Source organism: Schistocerca nitens, chromosome 1 (assembly GCF_023898315.1).
Source record: "Schistocerca nitens isolate TAMUIC-IGC-003100 chromosome 1, iqSchNite1.1, whole genome shotgun sequence".
NCBI classification, from domain to species: Eukaryota; Metazoa; Arthropoda; class Insecta; order Orthoptera; family Acrididae; genus Schistocerca; species Schistocerca nitens.
In genome coordinates, this window is record NC_064614.1 from 270695388 (window position 1) to 270720128 (window position 24741).

General features: G+C 46.2%; 1 protein-coding gene and 2 non-coding genes across 6 annotated transcripts in view; 1 reads left to right on the plus strand and 2 right to left on the minus strand.

The window, feature by feature from the left end:
- LOC126248013 (regulator of G-protein signaling loco) overlaps nt 1-24741 on the minus strand; it is a 243485-nt gene that overhangs the window by 142652 nt on the left and 76092 nt on the right. The window contains exon 1 of one of the 4 annotated variants that reach the window (XM_049948616.1): nt 3613-3696. The exons of the other annotated variants lie outside the window; for them this stretch is intronic. Within the exon in view, the coding sequence (XP_049804573.1) occupies nt 3613-3681 (69 nt within the window). The 5' untranslated portion in view covers nt 3682-3696. Of the gene's footprint in view, nt 1-3612; nt 3697-24741 lie in introns of those variants that run through there. 4 annotated transcript variants of the gene reach the window in all.
- Trnap-cgg (transfer RNA proline (anticodon CGG)) lies at nt 18409-18483 on the minus strand. The gene has a single exon. It is a non-coding gene; the product is annotated as a tRNA-Pro (tRNA).
- Trnas-aga (transfer RNA serine (anticodon AGA)) lies at nt 19429-19503 on the plus strand. Its single transcript has one exon. It is a non-coding gene; the product is annotated as a tRNA-Ser (tRNA).

The window sequence follows — 24741 nt, forward strand, 5'->3', positions numbered from 1 at the left end:
ACTGGTTATCGTCCATGTTTCACTTCCATACATGGCTACACTCCATACAAATACTTTCAGAAACGACTTCCTGACACTTAAATCTATACTCGATGTTAACAAATTTCTCTTCTTCAGAAATGCTTTCTTGCCATTGCCAGTCTACATTTTATATCCTCTCTACTTCGACCATCATCAGTTATTTTGCTCCACAAATAGCAAAACTCCTTTACTACTTTAAGTGTCTCATTTCCTAATCTAATCCCCTCAGCATCACCCGATTTAATCTGACTACATTCCATTATCCTCGTTTTGCTTTTGTTGATGTTCATCTTATATCCTCCTTTCAAGACACTGTCCATTCCGTTCAACTGCTCTTGCTCTTCCAAGTCCTTTGCTGTCTCTGACAGAATTACAATGTCATCGGCGAACCTCAAAGTTTTTACTTCTTTTCCATGAATTTTAATACCTACTCCGAATTTTTCTTTTGTTTCCTTTACTGCTTGCTCAATATACAGATTGAATAACATCGGGGAGAGGCTACAACCCTGTCTCACTCCTTTCCCAACCACTGCTTCCCTTTCATGCCCCTCGACTCTTATAACTGCCATCTGGTTATATAGCCTGCGATATAGCCCTTCTGAAAGTGTAACAGAAATAAATGGGAAAGTTAAATGAGAATTCTTGACAGAGAGACGATGTCACTCTCGCGAAACCTAATGCGTAAATGTAGAGAACCCGTATTCGATTAAGACTATGCGATCATTATGCTGCCACCATCGTATATCGCGCATAGGGATCACGAAAATACGATGAGATTTGGGTTCGTAATGAGACAGGTAGACAGTCTTTTCTATCTGGCCCAACACGCGAGTGGAATGGCAAAGAAACCATAGCGTAGGTACGATGCACACTCATCCGTGCACTGTATAGTGCCTTACGGAATATATGTGATGATTGTATTATTTATTGCAGATTCACACGACGAGGAACGCACACAAAGGGATGACCTGAAGACAAGAAATCTTAATGACCGTTTGAAGGGCTTCCGAACACCAAACTTGAAAGCAACAAGGCTTGAAGCTTGGAGAGAGAGAAGCTGCCCGGCTGTACGGGCCATTCGCGCATTTTACGTGTTTGTATGTGCAGGATGAAGTAAATTTGCACGCTCTGTTGAAATAAACTTGGAACAGACATGTACTGCTGATTGTATTACGCGTATTCTGCACTAACTGGACATCAAATTCCGATCCTACCACATGCCCGCGAGCTGCAGGGGCTGTACAAATCGCTGGGCATTGTGGCAGTGACTAAAGAGATGAGACTTAATTGGTAAGGGTAGGTAATGCGTCGAGAAGGCCAGATCACCAGGCAGGTGCAGGATGATTGCATCAGAGGTAGCAGAGCGAGGAGAACAGCACGGCTGAGACGGACTGACAGCATCACAGAGGACACGAGTACTATGGGACTTGCTGGAGAGGAATACATGGGTCGAAGAAGGAGGCTGACTGGCGAGGCGGAAGACCGACTGCGGAATGCGAAGCCGACGTAGTAGTAGTAGTAGTAGTAGCAGCAGGTGGTAGTAGTAGGAGGTAGTAGTAGTAGTAGTAGTAGTAGTAGTAGTAGTATTCAAGGTTATTAACCATTAGACATTTTGTCTTCGTGTAGCGGCGGTCGCATACTTTATTGCGGCATCAGCGAGACTGCGTCATTGCAACGTGTGTCTTATCTAACATTTCTGTCATCTTTGACCGAAACTTATCGGTGGCAAGAAAGGACGTTGCAGCTATTGAGAACTTTGTACGTCAATGTTTATTTATGGGACTGAACTTTACTGTTACTGAAGTAGAATCTGAAGCACCTGACAGTAACTAAATAAATAACTCATTTGCTGTAGGAGGTTACGTAATGTAAACAATCACTACAAAGGGGGCGAGGTATTTGATTGAAAACTTGCCAATAGCATTCGACAAATCATTCACACTCAATAACATTGAAATATTATTTATCATTTTATACCGTTAGCTAAAACAGTGCAGAACATAGTTAATTTTTATGAAGCAGTTTTCAAAAATCTGACACTGATCATCATATAGTTCTCATATTCTATAATGAGTCATTATATAGGCAACTGTCAGAAATATAAGGGGAAATCAAAAACGAGCCATATGGAAAAGAGTAAATAAACTGTTTATTATTTCAAAGGTAATCACCATAACTGTTAATACACTATCCGTCTGCGAGACAAGACGGCCAATGTCTTCATGGAAAAATGTTTGCAGTTGCCTACGGAACCATGTCTGCACCCATGCGTGTACCTTTTCGTCCGAAGCAAATCGACGGCCGTGAATGTCTTTCACCAGGCCTCCAAAAGTTTGGTAATCGCATGGCGAGAGATCGATGCTGTATGGACAATGTGTAAACGGCTTGGTCAGGGAAACTTCAGCAGTATACTCGAAACAGCCTCGGCAACATGTGAGCGGGCAGAAGCTTCTCTGGGAAGTCCTTATACATCCTACAAATCGTCCCGATCCCTCCCCAAGCTATTTCCATAGTTTAGGAGTCCTGGGGAAAGACAATCGTGTCCGTCGATTTGGATCGGAAGAAGAGGTGCATGTCTGAGTTCAATCACGGTTCCGCAGGCAACCGCTAACATTCTTCGCTGAAGATACTCACTGTCTTGTCTGGCAGTGTATTAACAGTTATTACGATTACTTTAGATGTAGTGAACACTTTCCATACTTTTTCCGATCTGGCTTGTTTTCATTTTGCTGCCTCTTAATACATTTTTGTTACTTAACAGCGTACGTAAGTAATATTTACTTGTTACTTTAAAACTTTAGCATTTTATCTGAAGATCTTGTTGTGTAGTACGAATGTGAGACAGCGCTGTGTGTGTGTGTGTGTGTGTGTGTGTGTGTGTGTGCGTGCGTGCGTGTGTGCGCACGCGCTAGTTTGCATCTCACATATAGGAATCTATTTAGTGCGGGACAACGGCGTTCCTGACAGTCGCTAATGCACTGCTTTGTGCGATTCATGATTCCTACGGAAAGGCTAGTTCTACTTCAATTAGTATAAAAAAGTAGATGTATATCAAGTACAGTCAAGTGAATTGCCAATGCGAGTCGTGCACAGATAACTCAGTCGAGCATTTGCCCGCGAAACGAAAAGATTCCGGAAGGAAGGAAGATTGAGTTTAACGACCGGTCGACATCGAGATCATTAGAAACGGAGCAAAAGCTCGGACTGCGTCGAAGAGGGGGAAGGAAGTGGGCCGTGCCCTTTTCAAAGGAACCGTCCCAGAATTTGCCTGGAACGATTTCGGGAAATCACGGAAAACCTAAATCTGTATGTCCGGAAGCGGGACTGAATCGTCGTTGCCCCCTCCTCCCCTCCCCCCGTCCCACCATCAAACATTCTTAATTGGCAGGAAGTTATGCTCAACAAGTTTATCCCAAGCACAGACGTACAAGCGGTAATTCACCTCTCTGTGGGCGGAAAATGTGCGCAAATTAGCGCGTATGCAATTAATACCACTGACGTACGTTCCTGACGTTGGCAAGTTTCGAAAACATTTGAATGCGAGAGCTGAACGTAACTACAGGCAAGTGTTTGGGCCTCGGGCCTACTCACCCAGAAGAGGAACCAGCCGTTGACCCTGACGAGCCTGGTAACGCACCAGCGCGTGTGCACGGCGCGCATGGCGGCCGAGGCACTGCGCCGGCGATGATCGCAGGAGCAAGGCCGAGCCGCCGAGCTGCTGTCCGCGACCGGCCTTTTTTGTCTCCCCTTTCGCGACGAGGTGAGCCGTCATAGAAAACCGCCCGCTGTGCAGTGCCGCGCTGTGGTTCAGCGACCGGCGCGGCGCAGCAGCAGCAGCAGTGGCGCGCGCAAGAACATGCCACAAGTGGCGCGTCAGCGGCCGGCAAATTGGCGACAATAGGGACGGCCGGGACCGTCGCCAAGGCGCTCGTTACCCGCAATTAGGAGCACTTGCCGCGGCCCTGTCCTCTCACACTACCCACCCCTTCACATCTGCTTGCACCCTCGGCCAGCAGCTGGCGGCTGTCCACTCGCAACTTCTATCCTCGCCGTTAAAACGTAAAGCATTCAGGCAGTTTCGGAGTGGGGTTTGTAGTGTCTCTTACTACGTGGTAACCAGAGACGGACAACATGAATAAAAAAAATTAGCTTCGCTAATCGTTAATCCGTTACTAAAAAAGGTAACTGCGTTACTTTACAGGAGATTTATCGAAAGCTAAAGTTAATTTTTAACTCATAATACACTGAAGCGCCAAAGACGCTGGTATAGACATGCGTATTCAAATACAGAGTTATGTAAACAGACAGAATACGGCGCTGCGGTCGGCGACGCCTAACTAAGACAACAAGTTAGTTCAAAAAGGTTCAAATGGCTCTAAGCACTAGGGGACTTAACATCTGAGGTCATCAGTCCCCTAGAACTTACACCTACACGATCCGAACTTGTCAGAACATGATTTCCGCAGTCGTCGCGACGTCATTTTTGTCGTAAATAGTAACAACCTGATTAATGATAAACGAATTCAAAGAAAGTTAAAGAAAATTAACTTAAACGTTAATCCGTTGGTCGAAAAGTTAACTTCGTTAATTAACGATTAACGGATTAAAGGTCTTGTGCCCAGCTATGAAGGTAACACTTCCTACGCCGACAAAATTTTGGATTTTGTCAGGGATATTTTCTTCGTATTTTGGTATAAAAGACCAGTGTTTTCCAGAAGTTCTATGAAGAAGTAATAACGTTATTACGATTTATTCGCTTTGTTATATGTATAATTGAATGTAATCGAACCAAATCAGATAATGGTGAGGGAATCAGATCAGGGAATGAGATGCTAAAAGTAATTGATGAGTTTTGCTACTTGGGCGCAGCAAAATACCTGATGGCCGAAGTGGGGAAAATATACAACGCAGACAGGCAATAGCAACGAAAGCATTTCTGAAAAACAGGAATCTATTAACATTGAATATAGATTTAAGTGTTAGAAAATCTTTTCTGAAGGTATTCGTCTGGAGTGTAGCCTTGTATGGAAGTTGAACGTGAACAACTCATACAAGAAGAGGAGACGCGGTGGTATAAAAGAATGCTGAATATTATATGGGCACATTGAATAACAAATAAGGATGTACTACATCAAAGTGGGGAGAAAAGACTTTTATTGCGCAACTGGACTAAAAGAAGAGATCAGTTGATAGGACACATTCCGAGGCATCATCGAGGAATTGTCAATTTGGTGACGGAATGAAGTTGTGTGTGTGTGTGTGTGTGTGTGTGTGTGTGTGTGAGAGAGAGAGAGAGAGAGAGAGAGAGACAGAAAGGGAGTGAGGGAGGGTAAAAATTTTAGAGCGAGGCCATGGCAGGTTAAAACGGATAATGGATGTAGGTTGCGTTACTTATGATGCAGAGACGAAGAGGCGTGTACAGCAAAGACTAGCAAGGGGAGTTCCATTAAACCAGTCTTCGGACTGAAGACCACAATAACAACAAAAAAATATCCCTCTTACTTTTTTTCTGCGAAGATACTTTTCAAGGATAATTTCATTTGCGGGCCCGTACCTGATGAAGAATTTGCATTGGGAAAAGTGTTTCGAAGCTACATCATTTATTTTACTTTCGTTCTTGCTGCTAGTAAAGGTTTTTAACTACCGCTATCTGTCACAAAATTTGCTAACTAAAGTATTATTTATTTATTGTGCGACATTAGTTAATAAATTTGTGACAGTTAGCGGTAGTTAAAAACCTTTACATATTTCTTGAGACAGTCACGATCGAAAAACAGGCAAAATGGCTTCAGATTCTTGCTGCCAGTTTTGCGGTCGTACCACATTTTCAAGCAATCCGGTATAAAAATTGTAAAAAAAAAAAAAAACCCGAGGCACGTCATAAAAATAAATTTTATTATAACAGCATTAATCCGACATCAGTTTACGTAATAGACAACACTAAATGTAATTTAGGTGATGAACAGGCATTCAGTATATGAGAAATAGCTTTGCTTCGTATGATAAAGAAGAGAGATAGTGAATAGCGTAGTAAAATGTCAAGATGTTCACGACAAATACAGCTCAGAATAAATGACGTTGAATACAAATTTATTTTGACTGTATGGTTTAAATTATTACTCCTTGATAGCTTCACTACCTTTAAGTGAATCATACCTACTGTACTCCTCCGACGAAATGGAGCTATTTATATACATGTTACGTATGCATTTGTCTCCTAAGCTACATTTTATGCTTTGTATACTTTAATCTTCCGATTGTCTATTACATAAACTAATGACACGTTAATGCTGTTACATTCAAATTTACGAAAATACTATTTTTATGTGACTCTCACTTTTTATACAGATTGCTCGAAAGTGAGTGCAGCCCAGAAACTAGGAGGAGGAACGGAAAATAAATAAATAAATAAATGAGAAACAGGTAGCTGTGGAATGTCTACATCCAAAACAAATCTGTGAAAATACTTTAACAACAGTGAAAAATACGGTAATAATGTGAAACTAAACAAGTACACTTTTATCAAAGTGTGTTCAATCAGTTCTCTCAGTGCGTAAAACTGTTCCCTTACAGTTACTGTTCATAATGTCGTCCTACATGGCCACGGTATAAACCGCACGGACGCGTCATCGACTGTCTTACGCCTTCAAGTACCCAGGAGTTTCCGCAGCTGCGACAATTCCAGCAGCCATAACTTCGTCAGTATCGATAGAAGTCTCGTAAACTATGCTCTACACAAGCCACCTGAAAATTTAGTCGATTGATGACACCTGTAGTGATCGAGTTGGCCATGGAATGAGACCATCGTGGTCAAACCGTTGTTGTTCACACCGTACAGCAATGTGGTTCCTGCTGTGAAGTGCAGAGTGTGAGAGTGTGCCGCGCTTTGGCTTGCTGAAACAGCCGGTGTGCGGATATTTTCAGTGTGGTCCCGACACAAAGACGAAAGGAGGTAAGAAATCAAATGAAATGCAGTTTCGCTGTGGCCAGCCACTGGAGACCACAGGTTGCTTGTACCAAAATACTCCGAAATCCTGAACAACCTTCGAAATTTTGTCGGTGGAGTTCGGGTTCACCCTGTTTACACGAGCAGGGCTGAAGACAGGGAAGAAAGCATATCGAAATGGTTCAAATGGTTCTGAGCACTATGGGACTCAACTGCTGTGGTTATCAGTCCCCTAGAACTTAGACCTACTTAAACCTAACTAACCTAAGGACATCACACACATCCATGCCCGAGGCAGGATTCGAACCTGCGACCGTAGCAGTCGCACGGTTCCGGACTGCGCGCCTAGAACCGCGAGACCACCGCGGCCGGCAAAAGCATATCGACACACAACGTCGCTACAGGTGAGGCTCCCCAAGTGTCAACGTAGGAGGGCACCCCCCTCTGGTTTCGGCTGTACGGTAGCAACAAAAAGGCAAAATAGATGGGGTCGAGTTCTGATCGAAGTACCTTACAGCTTAACGATCCCATATTGCACGGAATTCGTTGACTGCGGGAGGTATATCGGCTATCTAAGATTTACTTTGCAATGCTTATAAAGGGACACTCTTTTGGCACGTGTGTTGTTTTCAAAAGGGAAAAAGAGCGCTGCTGAAGAGCAACGAAGGTTGTTAATAAATAATTCCAATGCTGAGAAGAAAAACTTGAAATGGCCAATCTACGAGGGGCGTTCAATAAGTAATGCAACACTTTTTTCTCGGTCAGTTTCAGTTAAAAAATGCGGAACTTCTTGTGATACATCGTGGAATATTCCCGCTTCAGCACCTACAGTTTCATGAGCTTCCGATAAGTGGGAGCGCTATACGTAGCTTTCAAAATGGTGTTTGTTAACAGAGATGCATTACAACTAGAGAGCTGTCATTGGGTTTCTTTTGGCGAAAAACCAGAGCATCGCAGATACTCATAAGCGCTTGCAGAATGTCTACGGAGACGTGGCAGTGAACAAAAGCACGTGAGTCGTTGGGCAAGGCGTCTGTCATCATCGCAATAGGGTCGCGCAAGCCTGTCAGATCTTCCACGTATCGGCCGGCCGATCACAGCTCTGACTCCTGCAATGTTACAATTTGTGGACACTCTCATTCGAGGTGATCGACGGATCAGAATCGAACACCTCGCTGCTCAGGTGGACGTCTCTTTTGGTAATGCTGATACTCCTGTCCGCCAATTGGTGTACTCAAAGGTGTCTGCCTGCTAGGTTCCTCGCCGCCTAACAGAACACTATAAAGAGCACCAAAACTGCTTGCGCGTTACGACGCTGATCGTGATAACTTTTTGTCGAACACGATTACAGGCGATGAAACATGGGTTCAGCACTTTCAACCGGAAGCAAAACGGGAATCCATGGAGTGGCGCCATATCACCTATCCTCCGAAGAAAAGGTGCAAAGGCTGCATCCTCAGCCAGTAAATTTATGGCGGTCTTCTGAGTCTCTGAAGGGATTGTTCTGTTTGATGTCCTTCCTCGCGGTGCAACGATCAACTTTGGAGTGTATTGTGCTACACTCAGGATACTGAAGAAATGAATTCAGCGTGTTAGTCGTCGCAAAAATGCAAACGGACTACTTCTCCATGAAAACGCAATGCCTCATACAAGTCTGCGCACCTGAAAGGAGCTCACAAAACTTCACTGGAATGTTCTTCCTCATCCATCCTACAGCCCAGATATCTCACCTTCCGGCCTCCTCCTGTTTGGTCCAATAACGGATTCACTCCGCAGAAAGCAGTACGTGGATGATGGGAAGATTATTGATGCAGCAAGATGCTGGCTTCGACGACGACCAGTAGACTGGTACCATGCGAGCATACAGGCACTCTCAGTTAGGTGGCGTAAGACCGTCACATTGAACGAAGACTCTGTCGAAAAATAGGGTGTTGTAGATAAAAAAGGGGGGCGAATCCTCAATAAAACGAACCTGCTTTCAGAAGAAAGTGTTGCATTACTTATTGAAACCTCCTCACAAATAAACACCATACCAAGGGAGAATATTGCAGAACCCCAGGGAAAACACACTCTACTGCGGTACACTTTGCTGCTACACCTGCTGAAAAGGTCGCTCAAGATTTTGGTTGTCATCTGTGTCATACACACGCACTATGAATGCCATCAACACTCCAATATCCTGAAAAGCAGCAGTCAGATAATGAAATTAAATAACCACTTAAGGTTCCCTGCTAATGTTCCGACTGTTTTGAAGTAATAACTAACACCCACCAAAAATTCTCTGAGATTAACATTAATACTACGGCTATTCAGAAAATAACTTACGTTTTAGAATTAGAATAATAATAATAAAACGAAATGAAACTTTTTCATTACTTACAGTTTACAGACACGTACTTCAAGAAAATATCCCTTTAAATTAAGTCACTTCTCATAATGGTACAACAGCTGTGATAATGGTATTACAATGCCACAGAATGTTGCCGCTTGAACCTGCATACAGTCTCTAGCGATCGTTGAAGTGCTGTGTTGCGAGCCACGTCTTCATGTGTAAAACACGTTAAAATCGCTCGGAGATAGATCCGATGGATGACCGAAATGCTCCCTTGCGAAACCGTTCAAGATCCGTCGAGTTTGAATGGTTCTGTGGGTTTATGCATTGTTATAAATTAAAAAAAATCTTTGAGCGCAACTTCCCTGGACGCTTGTTTTGTACTGCCCTTCTTAATTTCTTTACGGTTTCACAATATATCTCACTATTCAGTATCTCACCGCGTTCAAGGAAATACACCAGAATCACGCCATCTCCGTACCTAAAAACACTCACCATTATTTTGCAAAACAATTTTTGCAAACAGTACCTTAGTTTCGTAAGAGAACGCGCGTGGCTCCACGCCGTTTCCATACACCGTACAAAGATGCCGATAAATAACTGGTATCAGTATACTGACGAAAAAAGAAGCCTAATTGCTGGTCGTACTTCACAACTCGCGGCATTTTCTGCTGCTGTACACATTTTAAACATTCACAGTAAACAAAGCAGAGGCAAGCAAACGATCACAACTATATGCCTAATGATTCAGTAGACACTCCGACACCAAGATAGGGACGCTAACTCCATCCCCCTAGGTACAGTAGCTAAACGTTGCGTTACGTTCTGAACAGCCCTCCGAGAATCATTGTTTTTAAAAAATATGATTGAAAGACGTTTTGGTTGAAACACTGAAGAGCAAAGTATTATGTAGTTAAGTTGTGATCCGAAAAAAGGTTATGAAAAAAATATAAGCGAATATATATATATATATATATATATATATATATATATATATATATATATATATATGATCCACCTAGTCATTTTAATGTAGGCATTGTAAATGTGGTACTTAAGTGGAATAATTTAACTGGCCTGTTCAACTGCTGTTCCCTACGCTGACGTGCATTATTTATGATTAATAAATGTCACTAACGTAATTTAGTTAAGGGAGATGGATAGCATAAGAAATCCATCACTACATAAAGTAGCTCTCCAATAAAAGTGTTGGTCTCGACCTCTGCAGCCGTCGTGAACGGAGCACAAAATGTGAGCGCCATTCCTCTCCACTGTTGGCAACATTCTGTGGGCAGACGGGAGCTCTACGACTTTCACGCAGCACTAGTCATCACAACGCACACTATGCTTCGCTGGGTCTTCCACTGTCCATTCCTCACAACCAGTTCTGAAAGCGACATAAAACGTCTGCTCTTAGTAGTACTAATGGTAACACATCACCCTACGAAAAAGGTAGTCACAAATGACAATTCTATCGACAATTTTACCGCGAAAATCAAGGGCGACTGCTTCACGAATGGAATGAACGAAAACTCACCTCCGAAAGCAAAAGGCAACTACGAAGCCAGGTGCAAATAAACACTGTACACTAATCGCGTTTCATTCACAACTTCGTCATGAAGACTATTACATACTCTCTGTATCCGGGGGGAAAAACAGGGCGGGAACTGCACACAGCGTTCATTGGTCGGGAAGCACGAGATCGAAAGCTGGCAACTGGTTCGCAGCTGTCTCCCCCCTACCCTTTCCAGCGCCGGCCTGGCAAGGGATCCCCACTGTTAAATGTTAGGGGATGGTGAATAAAAGAGCGGGAGGAGGGGGGGGGGTCCATTCGACAGCAGCCAGCAGATGGTGGGGTAAGTAATTGGAAATGGAGGGGAAAGACAGAAGAATAATAAATTAGCGACTAATGGTTCGGCCTTAAGTGGAATATTGCAGGAGTTATAGAACAACAGCTCGAAACGAACGTGCGTTGTTTTAAAGGACTTTCACACTTAAAGCTGAAAAATAATCGTGAAAGACAGATGTCTATTCTTAGTTATGACACAATTGAAAGTTTAAAGATGGGACTGTGCGTATACAAGATTTGGAGGAGCGGATAGTGAGACGAACCCTAGTACAAGCTCCAGACATGTGGTCCACCAACATGGTGTAGGCCAAAGTACGGTTGTGTGTAGCCTGCACAGCAGCCGCTACTATCCATATCATCTGTAACCTGTGCAAGGATTATCAGCAGCGGATTTCCGTCTATGGAACGATTTTGTCGATGGTTTTTACATCAGATCATCAAAATTACGGGATTTCTGTCTTCAGTCCTCTTTACGACGACGCAACCTTTATCAGGACTGGTATCACCAATCTGCAGAATCGTCATCTGTGGGCTACAGACAATCCTTTTAGAATGGTTGAGGCGTCTCACCAGCATCGTTAGCATCAATGCGTGGGCAAGGATTCTTGGCGACCACAAACTTGACCGGTTATTATTCCACAAAGTCTCGACGGAGGAAAGTACCTGGACTTCCTGTGGAATACTCAGCCTGGGCTGCTTGAGTATGTGCCTTTGGCAAATATGACACGATATGTCGTTCCCGAGGCCCACGAAAAAGACAGGCCGCGGCGCGTACGTCACGAAGGTAGGCCTGACTCTCTGTCTCGCTCAGCTCAGCAGACAAACTACGCTTCTGCACCTGTTAACTCGCAATTGCATGTTTATCTACAAATGAGAATTGCATCTTCTGCTGTGAATCCGCTATTATGGAGTCGTATTGTTTATTATAACTACAACGATCGAAAGTTCATATGCCTACTAATAATCTGACACGGCTGTACTTGGTATAATAAAATTTTATTGGTTGGATGGGGCACGACATTTTGTATGAAATGACGGCTGTTAAGCAGTAGAGACTAAATGCTATAAATGAACTAATATACTATTTATGCAGATCATAGATCTTAAATTACAGCTACTGCACAGTCGTGTATTTTGTTGTAGTACTAGTGATCAGTAAGACTCTCTAACAGCAGATTTCAGTAGAATATGCAATTCTCGTTAGTACGTAAACACGCAGCTACGAGTTAACATGATTAGAAACGCATTTCGCCTGCTGACCTGAGGGAGCGAGCTAGCTCAGACCTACCCTCGTGACGTACGTACGCGCCTCGGCCTGTCTTTCTCGTAGACCTCGTGTGGTTCCTGAATGACGGAGCTGCACCCCACTTCCGCATTACAGTTCGCCGACACCGAAATACCTTATCCGTACCTTAGATAGGACGCGGAGGCCCTGCAGCATGGCCTGCAAGGTCATCGGATTTAAATCACCTGGATTTTTGCCTCCGAGGGCATCAGAAAAGCGTTGTGTAGACTGAACTAGTTCCTGATGTGCAGACCTTTCAAACAGCGTGTTCACGATACAAGTTATATACAAGAAGTCAAGTACAACATGAAAATTAGGCAAGCAGTTTCCATATTAATTTAGAATCGTTGTTCCGTTCAGATGCCCTCCTGTTATCGATGGGTTTCGTAGCTCTAACACAAAAAGAGAATTAGGACGGTAACAAGTAGTCTGCATTCCGCAGATTAAGTTTAGTTTGACTGATTAAACCTACCCTGAACTGGGAACACTACTGGTATTTATGTCTGATACTCCAATACAGTAACGTCCATTGCATTTGCGTGAACGATGCCTACACAAATATACGAATGTAAGAGCCGTCGTCTATTTTAACAGATTGGTATGACTTCTTTTATGTTATACTTACTACACTTCCGAAATATCTCAAACTCCAAGAAGACAAGAACGTGGAAACGCTACATGTACCAGCTGTTTTGATTCACGAACGATCAATGACTTTGTAAATAATATTTTTGACTCTAATGCACATCGCATACAATGTTGCTAGTTAGGGGGCGGAATACGAGAATTTTACTTTGAAATTCGGGAATATTTACTGTGATGACTGGTAAACTACGTACAAGGAAATACAGCGGTGCGCGTTTACGCAATCAACAGTGATGGTATCTTTTAGGCACAGCATTAGTGGTAACTTATGCAAACTGGTGACGCTGACAAATACTTTGGCGTGATCGTTCAGAAAGCAGTATGACACACGGACCCCGCTGGGGAAGGGAAATACGTGACTGCGGTACACCGGCAGAAATCGAGAAAGTTGAGTTTAATATGAATGACGCCGGGTACAATCATTATGTATGGGCCTTTTGTCTGAAATTCCTGCGAATTCGACATGGCTGAACAAATTTAAAGGGATCGGAAAAGTTAGCGCCATTGTTTCTCGGCGCAAAAGCAAAGCAAACACTCACAGAAGCAAAAAGAGGGTAAGGGAGGTTAGATTTTCATGCGCCGTTCGATGACAAGATAATGCGGGACGGAGTATAGGGTCGGACTGGAAGAAATAACTCGGCCATACCCTTTTGGAAGGAACCATCCTGCAACTTACCTGAAGCGATACAGGGAAACCATGGAGAACTTAAATCTGGATTGCCGGACGGGAATTTGAACTGTCGTTCTCCCGTATGCGAGTCCAACCTGCCTCTATTTCTCTCAATCCTTTGGAAGACTTCGTAAGATGGTCGTGTAGGGTGTATAGAACTATTCTTAAAATATGGATAATTAGTTTTCTCAGAAGATTGTAAAACCATATTAGTAAGTCCTGCTAATGTTCGTATTCATCGCTGAACAAAACTAAGGGTACTAGGAAAGTTTTGCATTACAGCTTTATTTATTTAATTTTTTCGAAGTAATATCCGCCACACTGAATAAACCTCTCCATCCTTCAACATCAATCTCTAAACCAGTTCTCCCAAGTTTCTGTAGGAGTAAGGCACACTCGTTGTCCCAAGCCCTCAGGAGGTCCTCATTACTTGAAAATTGCACTCCTTCCAACTTCATTTTCACTTGCGGGAACAGTGCAAAGTCACAAAGAGCAGGGTCTGGACTGTAACGAGGGTGCTCAAGAAGCTTCAGTCCTGTACCCCGAAAATATTCGGTGCATGCTTTGGCACGGTAAGCTGGAGCGTTGTCGTGATGGAGGAACCAGATGTCCATTCTTGACTTCAGTCACAGGTTCTTCAAGGATTGAATGACTTTGGGTAGGCACTGTTCAGTGTAGCCTACCACTTAGCTGTGACTGTCTTCTGTGTGTACAAAACACGCTCCACAATCCCAATCATTTTCTTCTTTGTTGATTTTCTGACACCTAGGGGTGCGTCGACAGCTTCAAAGACTCAACTTTGTTTTGAGGCTTAGTCGGCACGTAAAATAGTTCAGCTAAGACTCGCCGCCAGTCACGATATTATTCACATATTTGGAACGTCCATTAGAAAATTTTTTAGCATCTCCCGGCACCAAGTCACACAACGTGTTGTCTGTTCTTCCGTCAGTCTATGCGGCACCCAGGGACAACAAAATTTCTTTACTTGTAAATGATCATGCAGAATCGAACCAACTGCTGGTGCATTTAGCCCTAAGGTATTCTCTATCTGCTTATAGGTCACTAGCCTGTCTTCGTCTAGCATTTTCCTCACAGCATCAATATTTTCCTCCGTAACTGTTCATTGTGGCCTTCCCGTCCCCTCAGCGTCCTCCAGAATGAAATTTCCTCTTTGGAATTCTCTGTACCACCTGAATAAAGTTGTACGATGTGGACACCTATCACCGAGTGCAAGAGTCATTTCTTTAAAGCATTGGCCTATGTTTAAGCCGTCCAGAGTGGCCGAGTGGTTCTAGGCGCAACAGTCTGGAACCGCGCGACCGCTACGGTCGCAGGTTCGAATCCTGCCGCGGGCATGGATGTGTGTGATGTCCTTAGGTTAGTTAGGTTTAAGTAGTTCTAAGTTCTAGGGGACTGATAACCTCAGAAGTTAAGTCCCATAGTGCTCAGAGCCATTTGGACCTATGTTTAAACCACGCGCGAAAATGTACCACAAAACTGACTGGTGACCTCAGAAGTTAAGTCCCATAGCGCTCAGAGCCATTTGAACCTATGTTTAAACCACGCGCGAGATTGTACCACAAAACTGTTCAAATGGCTCTGACGACTATGGCACTTAACATCTGAGGTCATCAGTCGCCTAGAAATTAGAACTACTTAAACCTAACTAACCTAAGGACATCACACACATCCATGCCCGAGGCAGGATTCGAATCTGCGACCGTAGCGGTCGCGCGGTTCCAGACTGAAGCGCCTAGAACTGCAAACCTGTCCGAATCTCACTTCGTGACCACGATGCGACAGGTAGCACTGTTAACCCTGCTTGTGAACGACTGCGCCCACAGGCTTGGCACAGCGCTGCAACGCAAGTATGGAGTATTCTCAGAACGCAGCAACGATCAACCTCCTGCGACTTATTGTTGCTTCGTATTGCAAAACTTTCCTAGCCCTTAACTCATGATGTGTGGTCTCTCAGACAGCGCCAAAATTTTCGAACTCGCACTCCACGGCCAGTTGAGTTGGAATGCTTCTATACTCCCCCTACCGTCCTTAAGTTGCCAAGCATACGATGTTTTGTTGTCCGTTGCGTTACCTCCTTCTGTGTTTATTGTTGACACCTGTTATTGATAGGTGTTGGAGTCTCCTAGACCGCGCCTCGTGAACCACGTACCTGTTTTCTTTAGTACGGTACCGTATAGCTCGAAATGTGTTCGCACGAATGTGTCATTTTTAACTTTCTCGAGTTTGATGAAATTGTTAGTCGGTCTATGGAGGAAGGTGTCAGTGATATAGACCACAAAATAAACGAAAAAGACGACGATTTTACATTAGACCGTGATCACAGTTCTGCTATCGAACAAGAGTATCATTCAGAGGACGAATTTCAGGAAAATTGTGATGGGGATCTGTCTGCTTCTTCAATGAAATACTGAAAGTGTGAGTTAAAATCGAATGTGTTCTGAATAGTGGTAAAAACGAAACCTCCCAGCAATGAATGTCAATTTGACAGACTTTCTTTTGTACCTATCGTGTGGAATTTTCATACGCAAATTTAAACCCTGGAATTTAGCTTTATTTGGAAATTTATTTGCCACAGAGATTGTATAATTTTTCAGAATGTAAAATTTAGAACTCTAACAGTCTATTTATGTGTACTATTTAAAAGAACCACACAAAAATATGTGCTTTTGTGTGATGAATAGTAAAATGTTGCAGGCATTGTTTAGTGCAATAAAATAAACTAGTAGCATTTAAACAACACTTAAATAATGGTAAAAATAAATGTTATATAGCATAAATTAAAAATTTCAAATGATTTTTGCCTTAAATTTCGGTTTGAACATAGGGGTCCCAGAGACCCCACCTCGTGGCACACGTTACAGAAAATTCATCTCCCGAGTTGAGGGCTAGGAGGAATGTCATTCACGTCAGGACCCCACGTTATTACTGTAAGATCTAAAGCTATCATCGGGTTATGTTACCATACTCCACGTTTTTATCATACGTACCCCGAGTCGATCACAATTACAATTAAAACGAAATTTAAAACTTCTTTCGCGCAACGTTCGCGAACGAAAAAGGATTGTCACATAGCAAACTGGCATCATGCAGACCCGCTTATATAAAGTCGGCAACTGGTGCATGAACGTACAGCATGCGGTGGCAAGGACGACTACGGAACTTTCATGCAGTTGATAATGTGAACTGATACATTTTATCATATTGCCGGCGGGGATCGAAGCAAGGGTTATTGTTTTCGTCTTACTATAATGGAAGTTGTAACTGATTGCGGGAACCGAACGATACTGGCCTGAAAGGACCTGAAATCGTTCCAGTTTCATAGCCACAGCTGCGCAAGAAATGAGTCATTCGGGCATGGCCACGCAATTTGCAATAAGTCAGTCAAGGTCCGTAACCGAGCAGAACTACGCTGTATCACACAGCTGTTAATTTCGCTATCCCATGTTTCGTAGCAGACATAATTTGTACATGCCGAGGTATAACGAAGCCGTTTGTGAGATGACGAAATTAAACTGAAGCAAATGTGGCCGTGGGATAGGTAATTTATTTATTATTCACAGGAAACAGCTTCGGGGAGTGGCCCGTACAACTGAGTAACAAATTCTGACACACGAAGCACAATGAAATCGCGGTTACTTTACACATAAGAGATGAATAAAGCGATATTTTCAAATTATTTGTACACTTTGTTTTCATGAATACAAGGATACTGAACACAGTCGTTCAAAATTAAGCTTTCCATTGACAAATGAAGGAACCAATCAGGTGATAAGCACAAACTATCATTAAAGGTCCCTTTTACAATGTCTAACGAATTTATAAACACATTTACAGGTTTTATAATTCAAAGAATTTGGAACTAATCGGAATGGGAAGTAATCAACAATTTTGAGTTCCTCGTCGAGTATTTTACTACTCCGTTTTTTATATTTTACACACACCAATAAAAATATAGGATATCCTCTTCGTCTGTAGAGGAATTACAATTCAGAGAGTATTAACTGTAACAAGCGTTTCGTCTGGTTGGTAGCCATTTGGCTTGCTCTTAATCTATTAGTGGTCATAATTTCCTTCGGCTGAAGAAGAGAATTAAAAAACCATAGGGAATGAGATTTGTTCTGTTGGACAGCCCCGTGCCACTTGCTTTGAAGTTAAAATGCTCATTACATAAAGATAACGATTCTTCCTTTGCGTAAACTGCAAACTGTCAACAGTACTGACAGAATGGAATGGATATTATATTGGATGGGAGATGCTGATTGTTTTTCGCGAGCTGGTAAGCGGGCTGATTATCCCTTATACCCACAAGGTACAGTGTTCACTGGAAACAAATCGATTTATGATCTTCCGAACTCGTCTGACGTCTTAGGGTGTCCTGAGGTAGACAGTTTGAATATTTCCCCTAAGCTGGTTGTGCAAGAGACGATAGAACACGCAAGGAATAGCTACGTATCAGGACTATGTCTATTTTTAACTCTGTTGCATGTTGTGAGATAGCAAATAACGCCGTCTGGAATCTGAATTCGGATGTTCATATGAAAACTGTTAACAGTAGAACAAACATTCATTTAGCATACAAAAATTATGGAACAGAACAAAAAAATACTCTGAAAGGAACTTCCTGGCAGATTAAAACTGTGTGCCCGACCGAGACTCGAACTCGGGACCTTTGCCTTCCGCGGGCAAGTGCTCTACCAACTGAGCTACCGAAGCACGACTCACGCCCGGTCTCACAGCTTTACTTCTGCCAGTATCTCGTCTCCTACCTTCCAAACTTTACAGAAGCTCTCCTGCGAACCTTGCAGAACTAGCACTCCTGAAAGAAAGGATATTGCGGAGACATGGCTTAGACACAGCCTGGGGGATGTTTCCAGAATGAGATTTTCACTCTGCAGCGGAGTGTGCGCTGATATGAAACTTCCTGGCAGATTAAAACTGTGTGCCCGACCGAGACTCGAACTCGGGACCTTTGCCTTTCGCGGGCAAGTGCTCTACCAACTGAGCTACCGAAGCACGACTCACGCCCGGTCTCACAGCTTTACTTCTGCCAGTATCTCGTCTCCTACCTTCCAAACTTTACAGAAGCTCTCCTGCGAACCTTGCAGAACTAGCACTCCTGAAAGAAAGGATATTACGGAGACATGGCTTAGCCACAGCCTGGGGGATGTTTCCAGAATGAGATTTTCACTCTGCAGCGGAGTGTGCGCTGATATGAAACTTCCTGGCAGATTAAAACTGTGTGCCCGACCGAGACTCGAACTCGGGACCTTTGCCTTTCGCGGGCAAGTGCTCTACCAACTGAGCTACCGAAGCACGACTCACGCCCGGTCTCACAGCTTTACTTCTGCCAGTATCTCGTCTCCTACCTTCCAAACTTTACAGAAGCTCTCCTGCGAACCTTGCAGAACTAGCACTCCTGAAAGAAAGGATATTGCGGAGACATGGCTTAGCCACAGCCTGGGGGATGTTTCCAGAATGAGATTTTCACTCTGCAGCGGAGTGTGCGCTGATATGAAACTTCCTGGCAGATTAAAACTGTGTGCCCGACCGAGACTCGAACTCGGGACCTTTGCCTTTCGCGGGCAAGTGCTCTACCAATTGAGCTAGGTAGGAGACGAGATACTGGCAGAAGTAAAGCTGTGAGACCGGGCGTGAGTCGTGCTTCGGTAGCTCAGTTGGTAGAGCACTTGCCCGAGAAAGGCAAAGGTCCCGAGTTCGAGTCTCGGTCGGGCACACAGTTTTAATCTGCCAGGAAGTTTCATATCAGCGCACACTCCGCTGCAGAGTGAAAATCTCATTCTGGAAACATCCCCCAGGCTGTGGCTAAGCCATGTCTCCGCAATATCCTTTCTTTCAGGAGTGCTAGTTCTGCAAGGTTCGCAGGAGAGCTTCTGTAAAGTTTGGAAGGTAGGAGACGAGATACTGGCAGAAGTAAAGCTGTGAGACCGGGCGTGAGTCGTGCTTCGGTAGCTCAGTTGGTAGAGCACTTGCCCGCGAAAGGCAAAGGTCCCCAGTTCGAGTCTCGGTCGGGCACACAGTTTTAATTTGCCAGGAAGTTTCATATCAGCGCACACTCCGCTGCAGAGTGAAAATCTCATTCTGGAACTCTGAAAGGACTCAAATATCCATCGTTATAATCAGTGTTTTTTTTCTAAAAAAAGTTTGAGGGTACTCCGACATTGGATATAACGCAGCGAAAATTACTTACAACTGAAGCATGGATTACCACCCGTCTGGTCCCATCAACCGCTGAACAATAAAAGAAAATGGTATCGTACACTTCAATTGACCTATAATACACCTCAAATGAAACAGGTGAGTCCAATCGACCCTCCGACATACAAAACAATACAAGGAATTATTACAGAACACATATTTTAACCTATAAAACACCACGGGACCGTAGATACGTCTATCGGTAGCTCGGCGCTTGAGCGTACGCATATCTGTTTAGCACTATCATCGCCCACTATTAGCGGGCGGGGGCACTACATGGTTGGTTGGTTGTTGGGATGTTTAAGGGGGACTAAACAGCTAAGGTCATCAGTCCCCCATTCCAAAAACAGGCGAGACAGTCATGAAGCAGGTAAAACCCCAAGGGGAACGAGACTCCCCCCAGGCACTAAAAGAACACAAATGCAGCAACTAACACTACAGACAAGAAGAGGACAGACAAACACCAGACAGAAATAAACAGAAGAAAAGATGATGGCCGGAAACTGGTTGACTGACCGCGAGACAAAAAAGGGAAAGTGTCAACCAGCAGACTAAACACCAAAACAGCAACAAATTCGGAGAGACACGAGGACAAAAGACACAGAATGGGAAAGGTGCAGGACCTCCCTAAATAGAACCATAAAAAGGACTACCACGGATAAAATTTAAAACATTGTCAGCCATTGAGGCATCGTCGCATAAAATCAAAGGCAAAGTGCCCGGGAGATTAAAAGTCCGCCGGAGGGTGCGCAGTCGGGGACACTCCAATAAAATGTGGGCAACCGTCTGCCGGGACCCACACTGGCACAGGGGGGGATCCTCCTGACGCAAAAGATGGCCGTGCGTCAGGTAGGTATGGCCGATGCGCAGCCGACATAGGACTACCGAGTCCCTGCGAGAAGCCCGCAGGGAGGAACGCCACACATCGGTCGTCTCCTTGACAGCCCGCAGTTTATTCGGGGCAGTCATGTCACGCCACTCAGCAGCCCACATCCCAAGAACCATACGGCGCAACACCAGCTGCTGGTCGCGAGCCGTAAGGCCGATCTCCAAAACTGGGGCGTCGATCGCCCCTTTGGCCAACCTGTCGACACGTTCGTTCCCCGGGATGCCAACGTGACCCGGCGTCCAAAGACCACCGAACGTCCAGAGCGGGTAATGGTGGAAACAGACTCCCGAATATTGGACACCAGAGGACATGAGGGATAGCAGCGGTCGATGGCCTGGAGGCTGCTCAGGGAGTCACTGCAGATGACAATGGACTTACCTGAGCAGGAACGCATATGCTCAAGAGCGCGCAATATGGCCACCAGCTCTGCAGTAAAAATACTGCAGCCAGCCGGCAAGGAGCGCTGTTCAACGTGGGCAGCGTGAGCAAAAGCGTAGGCAGTGCGACCATCAACCAGGGAACCATCGGTGTAGACAGTCTCGCATTCCGAAAAGGAGGCGAGGAGCGCAAGAAATTGGCGACGGAGGGCCACAGGCGGAACCGAGTCCTTTGGTCCCTGTGCCAAGTCCAGACGTACGGACGGCCGGGACAAACACCAGGGAGGCGTAGGAGCACGGACCCGGAAGGCAGGCAGAAGAGGGAAGGAGCCCAGTTCCGACAGCAGGGACTGGACGCGGACAGCTACGGAAAGCCCAGACCTAGGTCGCCGTTCGGGCAGATGGAGGACCATGGCAGGGAAAAGCAGGCGACGATTGGGATGGTCCGGCGAGCAATGCACGTGGACAGCATAGTCGGCGAGCAGTCGATGGCGGCGAATCCGCAGCGGGGGAACCCCGGCCTCCACCAGTAGACTATCCACGGGGCTGGTACGAAAAGCACCAGTTGCAAGCCGGACCCCACAGTGGTGTATGGGGTGTAACAACTTCAACACTGAGGGTGATGCAGACCCATAGGCCAGGCTCCCAAAATCAAGCCGAGATTGCACAAGGGCGCTGTACAATCGCAGCAGCGTGCAGCGATCTGCACCCCAAGATGTGTGGCTAAGGCAGCGGAGGGCGTTGAGGTGCCGCCAGCATTTTCGCTTCAGCTGAGTAATATGAGGAACCCATGTGAGCCGGGCATCAAACACGAGTCCCAAGAAGCGGCAAGTGTCCACCACTTCAAGCAGGTGGCCGTCGAGGTAAAGTTCAGGATGAGGGTGGACCGTCCGACGCCTGCAGAAGTGCATAACTCGAGTCTTGGCTGCAGAGAACTGAAAACCGTGAGTCAGAGCCCATGATGCTGCCTTCCGAACGGCTACCTGCAGCCTGCGTTCGGCGACTCCCGTAGTCGTGGAGCTAAATGAGATGCAGAAGTCGTCGGCATACAAAGAAGGAGACACCGACGACCCCACGGCTGCAGCCAGACCATTAATTGCCACTAGAAATAAGGACACGCTCAACACCGAGCCCTGCGGGACCCCATTTTCCTGTGTATAAGATGAACTAGAGGCGGCACCGACTTGCACCCGGAAAGAGCGGTGCAATAGAAAGGTTTGAAGAAAAGCCGGGAGCCGACCACGAAGACCCCACTCATGCAACGTAGCAAGGATGTGATGCCTCCATGTGGTGTCATACGCCTTCCGCAGATCGAAAAATACAGCAACGAGATGCTGACGACGGGCAAAGGCCGTACGGATTGCAGATTCCAGCCGCACCAAATTGTCCGCTGCAGACCGGCCCCGACGGAAGCCACCCTGGGATGGAGCGAGGAGACCGCGTGACTCAAGGACCCAACACAAACGCCGCCCCACCATACGTTCGAGCAATTTGCACAAAACGTTGGTGAGGGTAATGGGACGATAGCTGTCCACCGCCAGTGGGTCCGCATCGGGCTTCAAGATGGGGACAATAAGACCCTCTCGCCATTGCGACGGGAACACGCCTTCGCTCCAAATGCGGTTAAATACCGCGAGAATGTGTCTCTGGCAGTCCCTGGAGAGATGCTTCAGCATCTGCGCGTGGATGCAGTCCGGTCCTGGTGCCGTATCAGGGCAATCGGCGAGGGCAGCGAGGAATTCCCGCTCGCTGAAAGGAGCATTGTAATTCTCAGAACGACGCGTGTGGAACGATAACGGCGTCCGCTCGGCTCGCTCCTTGAGAGAGCGAAAGGCGGGGGGATAAGTGGCAGTCGCAGAGCTCTGAGCAAAGTGCGCAGCAAGGTGTTCAGCAACGGCGGCAGCGTCCGTGCACACAGCGCCGTCCGAGGAGAGCCCAGGGACACCCATAGGGGTCTGGTGTCCATAAATCCGCCGTATCCGGGACCACACGAGCGAGGGGGAGACACGGGAGCCCAAGGATGAGACATACCGCTCCCAGCACTCCTGCTTACGCCGTGTAATAAGACGACGAGCGAAGGCACGTAGCCTCTTAAAGGCGATGAGGGTCTCGAGAGATGGGTGCCGCCTATGACGCTGGAGGGCCCGCCTACGGTCGCGAATAGCCTCAGCAACCTCCGGCGACCACCAGGGGACAGCCTTCCTCCGAGGGAGTCCAGAAGAGCGGGGGATGGCAGCCTCAGCCGCCGAAATGATGGACGTGGTTAAGACACGGACCACCTCGTCAATGTCACCCTGTGGGGGAGACTCAATGGTTGCCGCGGAAGTAAAAGCCGGCCAGTCAGCCCTGTGGAGAGCCCAGCGGGGCGGGCGCCCAGAAGAATGACACTGGGGCAGTGACAAATAGATGGGAAAATGGTCACTACCACACAGGTCAGGATGCACTCTCCAGTGGAGGGATGGGACAAGTCCGGGGCTGCAGAGAGAGAGATCGATGGCCGAGAACGAGCCATGAGCCACACTGAAATGCGTGGGAGCACCGGTGTTCAAGAGGCTAAGGTCGAGCTGAGCCAACAAATGCTCCACGGCACGACCGCGGTCATCGGAGACAGTCCCACCCCATAGAGGGTTGTGGGCATTGAAATCGCCCAGCAACAAGAAAGGTGGCGGCAGTTGTGCTATCAGAGCAGCCAGAACGTGCTGCGCGACAGCACCATCCGGTGGAAGGTAAATACTGCAGACGGTAATAGCCTGTGGCGTCCACACCCGTACAGCGACAGCCTCTAAAGGCGTCTGGAGAGGGACAGACTCGCTGTGCAGAGTGTGAAGGACATATATGCAGACGCCACCAGACACCCTTTCATAAGCTGCCCGGTTCTTAAAATAACCCCGATAGCCACGGAGGGCGGGGGTTCGCATTGCTGGAAACCAAGTTTCCTGCAGAGCAATGCAAAGGAAAGGATGAAGGCTGATAAGTTGACGGAGCTCAGCGAGATGGTGGAAGAAACCGCTGCAGTTCCACTGGAGGATGGTATTAGCCATGGATGGGAAAGGCGTGAGGGACTGGGGAGGCAGATTACGCCTCCGAGGCCCCTGCTGCTACGGAGTCACCACCTGGAGAACAGCCAGCCAGTGCGTCCGAGGGACTGGCGAGATCCATGTCCTCAGCGGACGCCAGAATCTCCACCTCATCCTCAGACGCAGAGCTTGTAGGAAGCGGGGGAACGGGCGCCACCGCAATGTCGGTAGCCTTGGGGAGTTTCTTCTTCTTCTGCTTCTCGCGCTGTGCCTTTGGTGGTTCAGGCTGCGAGGGCGTCACTGGGTCAGTCTCTGGGACAGACGACGACCGTGTGTCCCGACGACCAGGGACCGGCGGTTGTTTGAGCCACTTGCGGCTGTCGGCTTTGGAACCGGACGGAACTTGTGAAGGGAGGTCCCCAAGGGACCCCTTCCTGACGAGAGTAGCCGAAGAAGTCTTACGCTTCTCCGGC